General features: G+C 35.5%; 1 protein-coding gene across 1 annotated transcript; it reads right to left on the bottom strand.

Annotated features, from left to right (window-relative positions):
* Nucleotides 1–7,190: 7,190 nt before the first annotated feature.
* On the bottom strand, nt 7,191–12,562 carry LOC145004545 (kinesin-like protein KIN-14N). The gene is made up of 16 exons (XM_078963481.1): nt 12,042–12,562; nt 11,810–11,954; nt 11,613–11,722; nt 11,418–11,537; nt 11,131–11,334; nt 10,841–11,050; nt 10,613–10,687; nt 9,836–9,982; nt 9,558–9,696; nt 9,340–9,449; nt 8,599–8,760; nt 8,285–8,487; nt 8,116–8,197; nt 7,917–8,021; nt 7,710–7,814; nt 7,191–7,626 (listed from the first exon to the last, which is right to left on the bottom strand). The coding sequence occupies exons 1-16, from the start codon at nt 12,243–12,245 to the stop codon at nt 7,447–7,449; spliced, it is 2,301 nt and encodes a 766-aa protein (XP_078819607.1). The 5' UTR covers nt 12,246–12,562; the 3' UTR covers nt 7,191–7,446.
* Nucleotides 12,563–15,019: the final 2,457 nt, after the last annotated feature.

The following is a 15,019-nucleotide window of genomic DNA, read 5'->3' as shown; positions in this document are numbered from 1 at the left end:
GGTCCGCCCTGGGTATGTTGGCCTATAGCACAAAGCAGGTATCACCTCAACCTAACCCCAGTCAAACAACTATGTGCACATAAACATACAATCATATAACAATTTACATTCAATCAAACCGATCTAGCAGATCACGTAACACAACATACTCTAAGTAGGATAGCGACCTAACCGGTCACTAGCATAGCATCACCCTATATACCAGGATACTATAACGCCCGGGTTTTCAGGGCTAAGCATTTTTGTCAATGTAATAGTCTAGGTCAACTATTGTAACTCTTTTTGAAGTAATAAATATGAAATATTTGAGTATTATGTGAATTATGTGTGTTTATGTGTTTATTATTTAATTATAAATGTATAATTAATAAAGAATAAAAATGAGCGTCAAAATTAAAGTGTGAGATAATCCCGATATCTCTACATAAAGTTGTAGAATATGTCTCAAGGTTTCCGTACATATAAAGAATGCCGAAATCCGAGCTATAACGAAAAAGTTATGGCCCGCCGAAGTTTTACGGCAAAACCGGCACGACACCGAGAGACGTAAATAGTGAATTTACGATAGAAGACTTTTTAGCCTTAGCAATCTAAACAAAAGTCGTAGAATATGTTAAACTAAGAACATCGATAAAAAGAACGCCCAAATCTGACTTCGTATGAAGAAGTTATGATTTTTCTAAGATTCGGCTTAGCAGTGCACGACCTGAAACTCGAATTTTAGTTCGAGCGGTTTTTGGCTTATGCAATGTAAATGAGAGTTAAAGATCTCATTAATAGGAAATCAACGGTAAAAAGACAGACAAAAACAGAGTCCGTATGTAGAAGTTATTAATTTTACGCAGACGTTTAACAGTATAATCTCCTTGTACTGTTAAATTTAAGATCGGTCGAGAATTAGCTGACGGTGTCAAAATGGAAGTTGTAGATCTTATTATTACCTACGCGTGGATATAAAGAACGTAAAAAACGGAGGTCGTATGTGAAAGTTACGGATTTTAGAAGTCGGAAGTGTGCTGTGCGAAAATGGGTGATGTGGCACAATCTTGGCCATTGCTTTCTCCCCAAGGCTTGCCACCAGATGGTGACATGTGGCACCAAGTTCAGCCACATTTCACCCTATAAATACTACCTCTCCCACCCTCATTTTCTTCACACCTTTCTCATTCTTTCTTCTCTTTACTCTCTCTCTCTCTCTCTCTCTAGAACCTCTCTCTAGCCCCGAAATCCCCCGAAAAGCCTAGGGAACCTCCCTAGCACGAGGCGGAAGCCCCGGAGTGCTCGAAGGCTCTGAGAAGAAGAGCTTTTCGGCTCGGGAACGCTGCTCCAAGCAAAGCCCGGTTTTCTATAAAACCCGCTGTAAGTGAGCTACGCCTACGCTATTTTTAATATAACTTTTATTTAATTATAGTAACGTTATTAGGAACTTATAATAAATACTTGGGCTATTATTATGGGTTATATAAGTATTTTTTTTACGCTTATATAATAATAATAATAATAGCTAGACTATTAATTAGTCTCGACGAATAATAAACTAAACTCTAGTGGTAATAATACTAGGTTTCGTCGAAGAAAAAATTCTTTTTAAGAAGCGAAGCGCTGTCTGAGTTCGGAATCACCACCTTTTCCGGTGAGTGCATAGTTACTTTCAGCTTACACATAGATATGAAGTATTTTATATAAATTACGTGCTATGTGTGCATATTATCTGAATACTTGCTATCTACGTTAGATGAACGTTGTTATACATGTTTTCAATGATTTAAACTGTATATGTATTTTATATCTACGAAAATGTTGGGGTAAAACATGGGTAGATGTAATAGGTGATGTGTGATAAAATGATGAGAGACCTCGATGTTGTTGTTGTTGATCCAGTCATCTAGCGGAGTATAGATGACGACCACGGACTCTTCTAGACAGTCCAGTGGAACACTAGCAGGCTCGCAACCTGTAGGTGTTGTGAACGATGTGTTCACCGGTGTACTCCATCCCCCACATGGTTGCCTATTAGGACATTTATTGCTGAGGAATCCCCTTAGCAGTAGTGTTCGTCCCGATGATGATCCTTAGGCTAGGTCCCTTATGATAGGTGTTTAGGGACGTAAAGTGAGGATAACGGGAACGGGTAATCGGGTTATTGTTGATTGATGAAATTAATAAACTTATTTATTTTGGGTTGAAAACCCTATGTGCTCACCAGGCTCCCAAGCCTGACCCACTCAGTTTTATGCATTACAGGTAGTGGCGCATGAGCATAGGTGTGATGTTTTGGACAAGGGATTACGGATATAGGCCTGTAGATATGAAATAATGTAGTAAGGCTTATATTGTACTGTTTATACTTTTGATCTGTACGAACATGACATCCCGAGTCTTTTAATGAAATACATTTCTATGGAAATGCTTTTGATAAATCTTTATCATATTATTGTTTTGGGACAAATTCCGCAACCCTTTTATTAAAAGATAACTCTGATTTTGAAATAAAGTATAAACAAAACCGATCTTTTCTGGCCGTGATTTTGGGGATGTCACAGATACCGACCTTAACCAGGTCTCTAACGAATACCATCCTAACTACCAGGATGCAAACATAGTAAAACAGCAACATAACAACAATACCCGAATTACAATCCGATAAAGGGTCGGTCTTGGTGCCTTAGACCCTGTTGATATAGTGAGGATAAATCACCTCGCAACTGCTGACTGGAAAGATAAGACCGAGATGCTCCGACCACTGACACGATCTCCACCACTGGCCAGCACCAACACTGAACTCAAAACAATAGCCAATAATTACCAAAATGCCCTTAGAAGTCAACTGGTCAACTCTTGGTCAAAGTCAAAGTCAACCTTCTGGCTGACTCTACTCGCCGAGTCAGCCCGCTGACTCGCCGAGTCCCCCCAAACACTAAAAAGGACCCATTTCAACTCACTGAGTCATCCCTTGACTCACCGATTCTTAGCTTAACCAGGAAAGGCTAAGACCTCAAAACCAAAATCGCCGAGTCCAAGGTTATCGTCAATCAACTCGCTGAGTTGTTCTTCCAACTCGTCGAGTTCCTGCCCACCTTCAAGCAACTCGCCGAGTACACCCTTGTGACTCGCCGAGTACCACTAGCTCTTAACCCATACAGAAGCCTTCCAGGCCATGCAATCGATCCAAAACGTAGATCTACCCTTCTACAACCCTTACATCACGTAAAGTGGCAAACTTTACGTGAATCCAAAGAGATCTAGGCATTTTACACTCTAGGGCTAGGGTTTGGGACAAGATGGCTTCACCAAACACTCAATAACAGGGACTTTAATGCCCTCTAGACCTTCTCCATTCCAGATCTAAGGTAGTAACCTCAGATCTAACCTTCAAACTCTAAATACCACAAGCTAAACTTCCTACACATCCTAAAAATGATGAATCTAGATGAATAGCAGCCCAAAAACGAGATAATACCTCAAAAGGATGCCCCAACAGCAAGGAAATCCGAATCTAAGCAAAGCCCCTTGCTCCAAGCCTCCTAATTGTCCAAGATCTTCCTCCAACTTTCTTCTTTAAGGCTCAATTGCACTCAAATCCTTCACAATCACGCTTCTAGGGTTTTCTGTACTTTAAGGGAAGGTAAGGAGGCTGGGGAGAGGGTATAATATCCTTTATATAGGGCTCATCCCCCGAAATTAAGGTTTTCTTCACTCAGCGCCTACTCGCCGAGTGCAGCCTTGGACTCGCCGAGTTGGCCACTTAACACGCGACCTGAGTCGCGACCCTACTCGCCGAGTCCACCCATGGACTCGCCGAGTTGCCCTTCAAATTTACACTTTGAACCCTGAACTTGCATTCCTGGACTCGGGATGTTACACACCTTGCATGCATGGGCTGAAATGCAAGATTTTCCATTTAGGGACCAATTCTGCCAACAACTTCAAAGTACTATAACTTCTTCGTTCTAAATCTGTTTCCAACGAACTTTATATCCACGAAAAGGTGGCAAGAAGCCCTACGCTCCTAGCTACACCCCAAGCCTTAAAACCTTTCGAATAAAACCCAAGACTCATAAAAGACCGAATCACCAGCTTACACTTATATCCTTGGCCTCCGAAGACACAATCGAACACTTTCAAAAACTCGGTGTTACAACTCTCTCCCGCTTAAATTAGATTTCATCCTCGAAATCATTCATTACCATTCCTCACGCCAAATAACTAAGGCCTCATGGTCATATCCCCAAACATACCATAGCCTTTCCAAGGCAACCGAAACCAACCCTCGTAGGGTTCTACATTGCAACCTAATAACATCTGCTTCATCCGAAATCTGAAGTCTCGAGATGGGTTGTCGCCCTGACAAACTGCCCACATCGAATCATCATCGAACTGATTTCACAAGAAACCAGCATAGATAAAGTATTTCCCACTCGTAATACCTTGAGGCTTCCTACGAACAAAATCACCGATCAATGCGACTAGCGAATACAAGTAATTTCATACACAGACCCCAAATTACTGAAGTCGCTCCTACTCCTCTTGCTGCCACATGGTTGCTTTTAGTCCCACCCAAAAGGGTGGAACAAGAGGGAACAAACTTATAATGACAAAAACACTCTCTCTGTATTATCCAGTTTTATTGTCGGCAAGTCTCAATTCACGATTCCTAAAACAACGATTCATAAGAAAGTTTTGAAATAGCACTAATAAGTTTATATAATTAAGAAAGATGATAGATAACAATTTAAAACTAATATATCAGACCATTGTGGCCTTTGTTCACGAAGATTGCCTCCAAACTTTTTGTTTCTCACTTTTGATTGGAAAAGAAAAGCCGAAAGTATTGTATGCATAAGAAATGCAATATTTTATAATTTATGACAACTTCGAAGTGATAAGCGAAAAATACAATTGGATAATGAATTGTTTTAATTTGGAGATTACAATTACGATTATTATAATAGCACATTTGGATATTTGATTATTTGAGAGGCGGTGGGTGAAAGGTAGGGAAATCGTATGGTGGAAGAAGATAAAAGAGGCGATGGATGTATGTAACAAGGGTCTAATAATAATAATAATAATAATAATAATAATAAAAAAAGGATAATTTTGTAATTTTAATGTATTGTTCCGTCCTGTACTAGTCAAACCAAACGTTGGATATATAATATATTTAGTTCAGTCCAGTCCAGTCCAATAATGTTCAGTTCAGTTTAGTTCAGTTCTACTCGGTCCATGTACCAAACGCTACCTTAAGGTTTTGGTTAGTCAGATTCAATTAAACTGTAAGATGGATTAGTGTTGTATCATTTTAGTAAATCTGGTATTAGGGACTGAAAATGTAACTTGCAAGAAAAGGCTCAATTCATTTTGATATATACGGAGAAAAGAGGGAAGGTAAGATTGATTAATGTTGTTTGATTTTAGAAAATCTAAGTACTAGGGATTGAAGATGTAGACTTCCCATAACGCTTCAATTATTTTTAACTTTAATGCTAGTGTAAGGATAGAGGGAGTGGTGTCACACTTGTCACAGTCCACATAGACGCTATGTAGGATTTGTCACATTGCTTCAAAATTTTGTCATTCTGAGGACGTGTGTTGTCATGATTGTCATGCTAATTTCTTTTTTTTTTTTAACTAATTTAAAAAAATAAACATTTTAAACAAATTATTTTTATAAAATCTAAATTTTCATTAAACTTGAAAGGAAATTACAACACGGTTAAAAAAACACAACATACTTGGCATGAAAATTTAAAAACACAAGACAGCTAGAAGTTAAAACACAAGAGCAACAGAAAATTAAAACACAACACTAGTTTATTTGCAATGTTGACGTCATTTGTCGCAATGTTGCTTAAACTCAACAAATCGAAAATGTTTGTTAGTTTCTTCACGAAAAGCTTCAAGAGCATTGACCAACAAAACTCATTCAGTTTCACCATTCCCTGCTTCACACCTAATCCTACGAAAGTGAAACTACATTGCAACTGCGTTAGTATTTATCCATTTAGAGAAATGTTAATCTTTACTTCGAGGTTAACCAGCTTACGGTTGTATCTTTTGATGACTCTCGTCCAGAAAGTGTAGACACATAGACGTTGAAGTTGATTGCCTCTTCGGCTATATCAATCTATGAACGAGCCGATATGATACCTTCATCCGTGGACAAACACAAAAGCCATTTTTCAGAGATAAAATTTTGAAGAAGATAGAACATAAAGATGTTAGGGGAGTTGAATGAATAATGTTTGAATGTGGTGAAAAATGAAAAAAGATGTTAGTATTTATAGTAAATGTTGGAATGTTTAAATTTTGAATTTTTGAAAATAAGATATATTTTGAAAATGAGGTGTTTTTTTTAATTGTAATATTTGATTAAATGGTAATAAATACAAAGGCATTTATCTCTTATCGGTGTAGTTGTACCGAGTTTGGTGGCAGAGTGTGTGTTTGCCAAAGTCAGTTTTAGGGATGAGCAGTTTGTCCCAAATCTCGATCTCGTACCAGTACCGTACCGAATTAAAAAATACGGGATGGTACTTGGTACTCCAAATACATAAAATTCAGGAATCGGTACCGCAGGTACCGGTACTAGTACCGAGTACCGGGGACGTTAATTCGGTTCGGTACTCGGGATTAAATTTCGATCAAATTTGGTATTTAGGAAATCGGGAACGGGACAGATCGGTACCGGTTCCATCCCACACTCATCCCTAGCCAGCTTGGACATTCCGAACATAACCACCCTCCACTCCACCTAGCCTAAGGGAGAAAAACAAAAGTATATACTTATAAAGTTTTCTTGTTCTCCTTGTTATAACCAATTCAAAGGGTTATGCAAGTAAATCGTCGACTGTACATGGAATCCTCAACTTAAAAACAGTGCAAGTCAGGCAATGACGTACATTAATCAGCGATATTAGCAAAGATAGTCTTAAACGTAAAAGGGGTGTACCATATGCATTAACTATTATTGCACATTGTGTTTGCATATAGAAACCATAAATCAGGTTATTCAGGCTAACCCAAGCCCAAATAAAAGCGAATGCTACCCGAAACCCCCTACCCTATATAATTTTACATAATTTTTTAGGTTAACCCGATTTTATTTTTCAACCCAACCCCATTTAGCTAATTCGAGTTCGGATCGGGTTAATCCGGTTCTGGCTTTTGATGCCTACGAAACCACCAAATTACCAATCAATATAATATCTCCGACTATTAAGTTTTTCATCAAATCAACAAGTACAAATCTCGTGTTTTCAATACATCTACCTATCCATCTTTCACTGTTACAAGCCATGTATCTTTTTTCCCCTATACACATTACTACAGGCAGATTGTTAGAACTTACAACGGGATTTCGATTCTAGGTTAATAATTACGAATCCCGTGTTCAATTCAAATCCAGTGTTAACAACAATACAGAGTTACAAACAACAGACAGACTTATCCATAACTTAGTCGAGGCTCCAAATATCTCATGGAAGTTTGGCGTCGAGGGATGCTAATCTCACACGCATTCACTCTTGCAGCAAATCGAAGAGAACAAAGCGACTCGTTAACCGAGGATGGTGCCGGGGACACGTTTACCACCATTAACGTCTTTGAATCGCCGCCTAAGCAAGGCTGTTTTCACAATTGAAGACAATTGTAAGTTAAAATTGTAGACCTAAGATTTGTTAAATTTTTTGATTTTATTGAAAATGTACCTGAAGAAGATACGTAAGTTTTGAATTCCTGTAAGGTATATGTTCTTCCTTCTTAGCTAATGCAAATATTACATCAGTCAACGATGACAAACTTTTGTTGATGGCCTGATTTTATTCAAAGTAAGAATTAGTAAAATTAGAAACAAATAATTGCAATTTTTGTTACATTTGCATATATCCTGTGGGATCAACAAGGCAGATTCATACCTGAGTTTCTTTAAGACGATCCCCAGTGGATCCACTTTTGGAAAGACGTTCACTACCCGCAAGATCAATAAGGTTGAGAACCCCTTGTACATGTTGCTCCATGGTCTAAAAAAGTCAACCAAGAGTTCATCATCAGCAAGACAACAAGGGTATTTTGGTCCATATATACATGCACCCAAAATGACAATATTATCCTTACCTCATTAACTCCCGATATCCGTAAGGTGAATACAAAATGACTTCTTGACGACTGTTCGTTCATTTGAGTCTTGCCCACAGACCTAAATTGAAAAGAAGCTATTTCAAAATCCATGTTCTTAAACACAAATTTTTAGGTTTTTTTTTTAATTTTTTTAATATCAATATACCTGCTTTGTGCAGCGCGATTTAACAAAAACGCGACTTCTTTACTACTACGAACATCCACAATCGTCAAATCCGAAACATTCGTGTTCCCATTTGAATCATGTTTGATTGCATATTGTTGTTTATTACCACTATCCGTTGAACAAGATTTGTTTGATGATAACAAATCACGGATTGTTTCGTTGTATATCTCCAACATCGAGACCTACGCAACAAATTGCAACGTTTGTTTCATTGACGTTATTAGTCTCTCTCAGTCAAAATACAATGAGCAAAAAAGAAGGAAAATTAGAGATTTGAGATTTTAATATCAAACCTGCATTTCGTATTTCCACCCTTGTTCTTTAAGCTTTTCTCGAGCATCAAATATTTGTTCTAATGAACGGGGGATTAGTCCTTTATCATCGTAGCTTCCTGGTGTCCCCATCATTGTATGTGTTTTCCCGGATCCGGTTTGACCATAAGCAAAGATGCAAACCTACAAATCAAAAAATAATATAGTAACCTTTTTCTTAATCCTAAATTACAGATAGTTTTGTAAAACTAGTAATGTTTCTATAAGAGAGGGAAAAAATTAAAACATTTTTTGGAAGATTTATTTATAAGTATTATGTAAAAGAGTAATATGTTTTAAATATAAAGAACTGAACATTATATAAAGATGTCCATTTCATCAATTAGGTCATTACATCAATTAATTGTTCAAAGAATGAAAATTGGTCAAACACTTGCAAAACGATTATTTGATTATTACAACTTCAAACAACATAAATATATCCAAGCACCACCTTCGGAAGCTCATTTTGTTACTCTTAATTATTTGATTCTGATTAACTTTTCGAACACCCTTTTATTAAATTTTTTACCAACATACTTGGCTTTTCGTTTAAAAGTAACAAAAATCTTGACGAATATAAGCTTTATACTATATCAAGAATGAGCAAATTAGGACATATTGTGACCATAATGAAATTCACTTATTCTTGCAAACGATAGTAACAAATTCTTAAAGGGTACCTAAATTTTAAGGACGAAGGGGAAAATAAGCAATTATTACCTTATAACCATCAAGTGCACTTTGTACAAGTTGTGATATCTCTACAAACACCTCCTCTTGTGACGATTGAGGCGTAAACACCTTGTCAAACATGAACGGATGCGTTTGCCCTTTATCAAAAAATAAAAGGAAAATTATATAAGAGACAAAGGCAAGATAAAAATAAATAAATACACAAAGAGATTGATATTTCTTCAACCAATTAAAAAAAAATATACCTTGTTGAACCACTTCAATGCCTCGACCTAGAGCTTCAGTTGTTGTTGGAAAAGAAATAGTCTTTGTTACACTGTCAATACCATCATCCGACAAGAAGGGTCGCACTCTGCAGAAAACTCGAATGTTTCCTTTTAATTCCTGTCACAAAAAAGGACACGTTTGTCTGAAAGCAAGTTGCAAAAAGCCAATACTTAATGAAGAAAGCCTATTTTCCATGACTTTATCTGTTAAGTCGTTATTTTTGTATTAGAAAAAAAGAAACTCGTATATAACTTACCAATATCGTATTATGCATTTTTTTCCGTAACGCTTCTCCTTCAATAACTTTCGATTCTGCCTCCACTAGACGGATTTGTAACTCCGAATTAACTTTTTTTTGTTCTTCATATCCTATTCTTGTCTCCACTGACGATAAATCAGATATCTACAACAAAAAAAATCAAATATTAAACCTTGTTTTCTAATTAAAAGTCGTCTGGTTACATATTTGATAATTTTTTTGAGAAAATAACATCCCACTTGATGCAAAATGGAAAAGGAAACCAAAGATTGGAAAAAGTTAGGACTAAATGGAAATCCTCTTTTCCTTTTTCCCTCTCTTTTAAGTTTGAAGTGGTTAATTAAGGAAAAAAGTAGTTGCAAAAAATGACCAAAATGACCCTCTTTTTGACTTTTTAGACAAATGATCAAAATGGTACATCCTTTTGTCTCAATGGGACCACTCTTAAATCATTTTTTGCTGAAAATAAGTTCATATATTGCAAACTTGTTCATATATTGTGAAATACATAAGTTTTCATTCAAATTTTCTTTTGACGTTTTTGTTTTGTGGTGGGTAATATTCAAAAAGCAATTTCTCAGCAAAAAGTGATTTCAAAGTGGTCTCATTGCGAACATTTGTGTAAAAAGTCCAAAATGGTTATTTTGTTTCCCCATTTTGGTCATTTTTTGTGATTTTCTCGAAATTGTAACACTTATATGTAGCTTACTCTATTAAATCATTATGTTGCATTAAGTAATTGAAACACTCAATACATATAGACAAAAAGAATACCTCCAAACTTTTCTGAGCAGTTGCAAGTTCCTCTTGCAATCTTCTTATTGTTTCACTTTGTAAAGTACACGTAGCCTAAAAGAACACAAATATCAACCATTTCAGAAATTACAACTTATAAAATCTATAAGAAACACAAAGGGTATCTAAAAAACATAAATAACAACCATTTTACAAATTATAATTTATAAAACTTATAAAAGAAAAACACAATAAGTATCTAATAACCTCGAGCTCAATCGATCTTGATGTTAATGTACCCAATTCAGCTGCAGATTTTCCAGTGCACTCTTTATATTGCAACACCTCAGCTGTTAAATCTTGAACTAATGCCAGCTGGCGATCACGATCATCTCTCACTTGTTGCAAATCCGCTCTTAAACATCCAACTTCTGTCACTAATCCATCTTTTAGCTTCATTGTCTCTTCTAAACTCGCCTAAAGTGATAAATTTTTATCAGCAAACAATCATTAGAAGATTTGAAGAAGAAATTAAGTCAAGAATTTGATTGACTTACTTTGGTATTAATCAACTGATCTTGTTGCGCATCATGGTAGCCTCTTAAATTGCTTAAATTTTCAGTCAAAGCAGCCTTTTCTCGTTCAACGTTCTTGAGTGTTTCACTGGTTTGATTAAGCTCTGTTTGCAGCTTACTGTTGTATTGTTGTAAGCTTGTGTTGTATTCTTGTAGCCTTTTATACATGTCGTTGAGTGATATTATCTAGAAAAAAGGAGGGAAATCGATTTTGGTAAGAAGACATTATCAAATCTATAGATTTTGATGAATTTTTTTTAAGTTATAACCTTTTGATTTGCACTTGAACTCTCTCTAAGAGCTTTTTCAAGATCTTCAGTGAGGGAGGCTTGTGATCTCTCGGCTGATAGTCTAGCGTCTTTTTCCGTCATTAATGTTTGGATTGCAGCCTGAAATTAAGATCGATCAATCGTCAATATTTTCTCAAGAATTTGAAATGATTTTGGTGTAGATTTGGATCATACTAATTTGTCGGTTTCTTCTTTCGTGAATTTGTCTTGTAAAGTGGCGTAATTTGTTTGTAGTTCCATGATTATAGAGTTTAGCTCTTCTTCCTTTGCGTTCATTAGTGATTCTGGAAACCAGTTGGATAAAAGATAGAATCAAATAAGGTAAAATCAAATATCGAAAACAGAAAGATTAAGGTCAAATATCTATATACCCATATCGTTGGATTTCTTTTCTGCTGATTCAAACATCTTTTTGAGTTTTTCATGTTCTAATGAAAGCTCCCCTTCAAATTCTTGAAACCATCTTACACACATCCTGAGCTTCTTTATGTACTCCATCATTATCTCGCATTTTTCCTAAAAATCCACAAAAATAATATTTGATCCCAATAGAGAAAAAAAACACACACACTTCATACAAGAAGAACAAGAAGAAGAAAGAACCTTGAGATTGAATTTATCTTTAGTTCTGATCTTCATATTCAACAATGCTTCAACTTCTTCTCTTGTAAACTCAATCCCTCCACAATCCGACCCAGCAATGCTTCCGGGTCCGGACCGGGTACCCGGATCTTGTCCGCCATTGACGACCGAAAAAGCTTGTCGTGGTGTAACTGGTGTTCTACTACCATTAGCCGTTCCCACCATTTTTGTCAACCCTTTTCCGCCGCTCAGATCTTTAACACAGTCTCATCAAAACCCGAAAAAAAAAAGGCTGTTTAGATCTTCTTCTTCTTCTATGTTTTTGAAAACCCAGAAAAATATAATAAAACCCCAAAAAAGAAAGGGTAAAAAACAAATTGCCAGACAAAGAAAAAGGGTTTTGTAACTGAGAAACAAGGGAGGAGCTTGTGCTTGTGCTTGTGCTTGTGGTGGTGGGTCCGTGAATTGGAATCAAAGCTATCATCAGTTTGCAATCAGAGCCGTTGCTTTAATTTTCAGGAAGGGTATGATGCTGATGATGGGAGTATCAGAGAGAGAAATTGTTTTCTAGCTTTCTTTATTGTCAAATTTAAAAAAGTATTTAAAGAAATTCAAGAAAGAAGATAAATATTTAAAAAAAAAAAAATTGAATTTTTAACCACCCTTGGGTCTGGTGAATGCGGTGTTAGGTGTGACTTGACTGCCCTAGGCTATTAAATTAAGGAGTGAGGTAAATTGAGTCGATGAAAAATAAGTGTGTAAAGCCTTGGACAAATAGTTTGAATTATTAGCTACATTTGATTACCCACCGTACCAAAAACACTTTTCTATATACATTAAAAAGAGTAAACTACATGCATAGTCCCTTGAATTTGGTTTTCATAGCAATTTTGATCCGACTATCTTGATTGTTGCAAGTTTGGCCCCTATTTTAAACCAAACTATCATGTTTGGTCATCATACTATGAGTAAAAAAAATTGACGCGATAAGAATCCGACATGTAAATAAATGAGTTTAGGTTGACATTAAACAAGTTTGGGTCATTAAGAGGTTGATTCATGTAACCCGTTTATTATACAGGTCATGTTCAGGTTGGAAAAATAGGTTTACAGACTCACCCATCAACCCATTTAATTATATAAGGCTAAATTTTTTTTGAAAAAAAACACATATTTGTTTAATTGCTTTTCACTTTTTTGAATATGTCAAATGCCAACGATTAGTAAATGCTTATATTTTAAGTGATGTCTTAGCCGCCTAAATCTCGTCCTCACAATCATTCATTTCTAATGTCAACCACCGGCTAACATGCAACAAGCAACAACTTGACCATCCATATGTCTCGCCCTTTTTCCTTTGTTGTAGCAAACATGTTCGACTCGTGATCTATCATTTGTAATTAATATTTTAATTGATATATTTATTCAACTTGAGACTTGAAAGTTGAGGTAGATTTGTAGCACCAATTTCCATTATTGGATGTCAATCGATTCTTGTCCAATCTCGAAGTTTGTCATTGTTGGATTTTATTGGATTTCAATTTCAGTTGATTTCCATTATTGAGTTTCCTCTGACATATTTGTTTAACTTGAGACTTGAAAGTTTGCCATTGATTTGTTTCTTTCTATGGTTTACCATTGATTTGTTTCTTTTGACTATTTCAATTTCCACTGATTTATTTGTAAATATAATCACTTGTTTATTTCTTTCATATGTAACAATTATAGAATATTATTTTCTTGTGAACGGTTCTACTGATTTGTTTCTCTCTACTATTTAGATCTTCATATGTCATTGTTTCTTAATTTTTTTCAATCAATCCTACTGATCCTGTGATAATACATATAATGTTTTTATTTTCTTTTTTGTAGTTAAGTTATGGAATATAGTAATAACAAGCTTGTAGACATCCATGATGAAAGTGATGATTTCATTGAAGAAACTGCACTAAAAAAAGATTCACAAGGTGATGAAAGTGCCCATACAAAGAAAAGAAAAACAAGGAAACAAACTCCAAATGTTTTGAAGAGTCGTTGGAAGCTCCCACAAAAACAAAATGATCCATCTACTCTGAGTGCATTAAATATGGTTCAAATGCCTAGAATCAATCAAATATGATACATATAATTGAATTTGTCATCAAAAAGCATGCATTCAAACATCAACCAAAGATATTTGTTAATATATGATTTCTTCTGGCAAGGGTGTTATGGATATAAGAACTCCAAAGTTTAATCAATAAAAAACTAGGGAATTATTGGTTTATGTTATAGTTAGACATTACTTGTGATTATCTTTTGCAGAATATGAAGCAATTGGAAATATATTCACATACTTGAAACCATGTGTAAATCGTACATGCAGGAACACATCAAAGTATGATATTTAGAGGTTATATAAATGTCAATGTAATAGAGTTTATGGTAATTTAGTCAAATTTCCTAGTAAAAATGCTTAACTTTTTATGCTTGGAGCTCAATTGTTGTGGCATCCCCATTTTTACGATCCGAAAACAAATTTTCTTTATGGTTATTTTAAAACATAGTATTTATTATAAATGCAGAATTTGTCTCATAAAAGTATTTTCGAAGAAACGTTTTTCATTGATTATTAAAAAATAGGGATGGTATAACTGATATAAGAAACATAAGCATAAACATAGTCATTACAAGTGTGACATCCCCAATTTCACGGCCAGAAAAGACCGATTTGTTTATGTTGTATTTGAAAATTAGAGTATCATCTTGAAGAAATATGTTGCAAAATTTGTTCCAAAAAATATGATAAAGATATTATCAAAGCATTTTCCGAAGAAATGTATTTTTATTATATTAAAAACATCGGGATGTCATTGTCAATACAATACACTAGCATAAACAGAAATAGTACAGGCCTTACTGTTGGATTAGGTGGCTTAGCTCATAACTATAATTGGTATGTACTTGATCTGATAGTAGCATGGGCTTTTTGGGTTGCCTTCACCGTAGCAACTTGACAG

The sequence above is a fragment of the Lactuca saligna genome, chromosome 7 (genome assembly GCF_052625555.1).
Source record: "Lactuca saligna cultivar CGN05327 chromosome 7, ASM5262555v1, whole genome shotgun sequence".
Classification (NCBI taxonomy): domain Eukaryota; kingdom Viridiplantae; phylum Streptophyta; class Magnoliopsida; order Asterales; family Asteraceae; genus Lactuca; species Lactuca saligna.
Note: the sequence above shows the minus strand (reverse complement) of the source record. Positions and strands in the feature narration are given on the sequence as shown.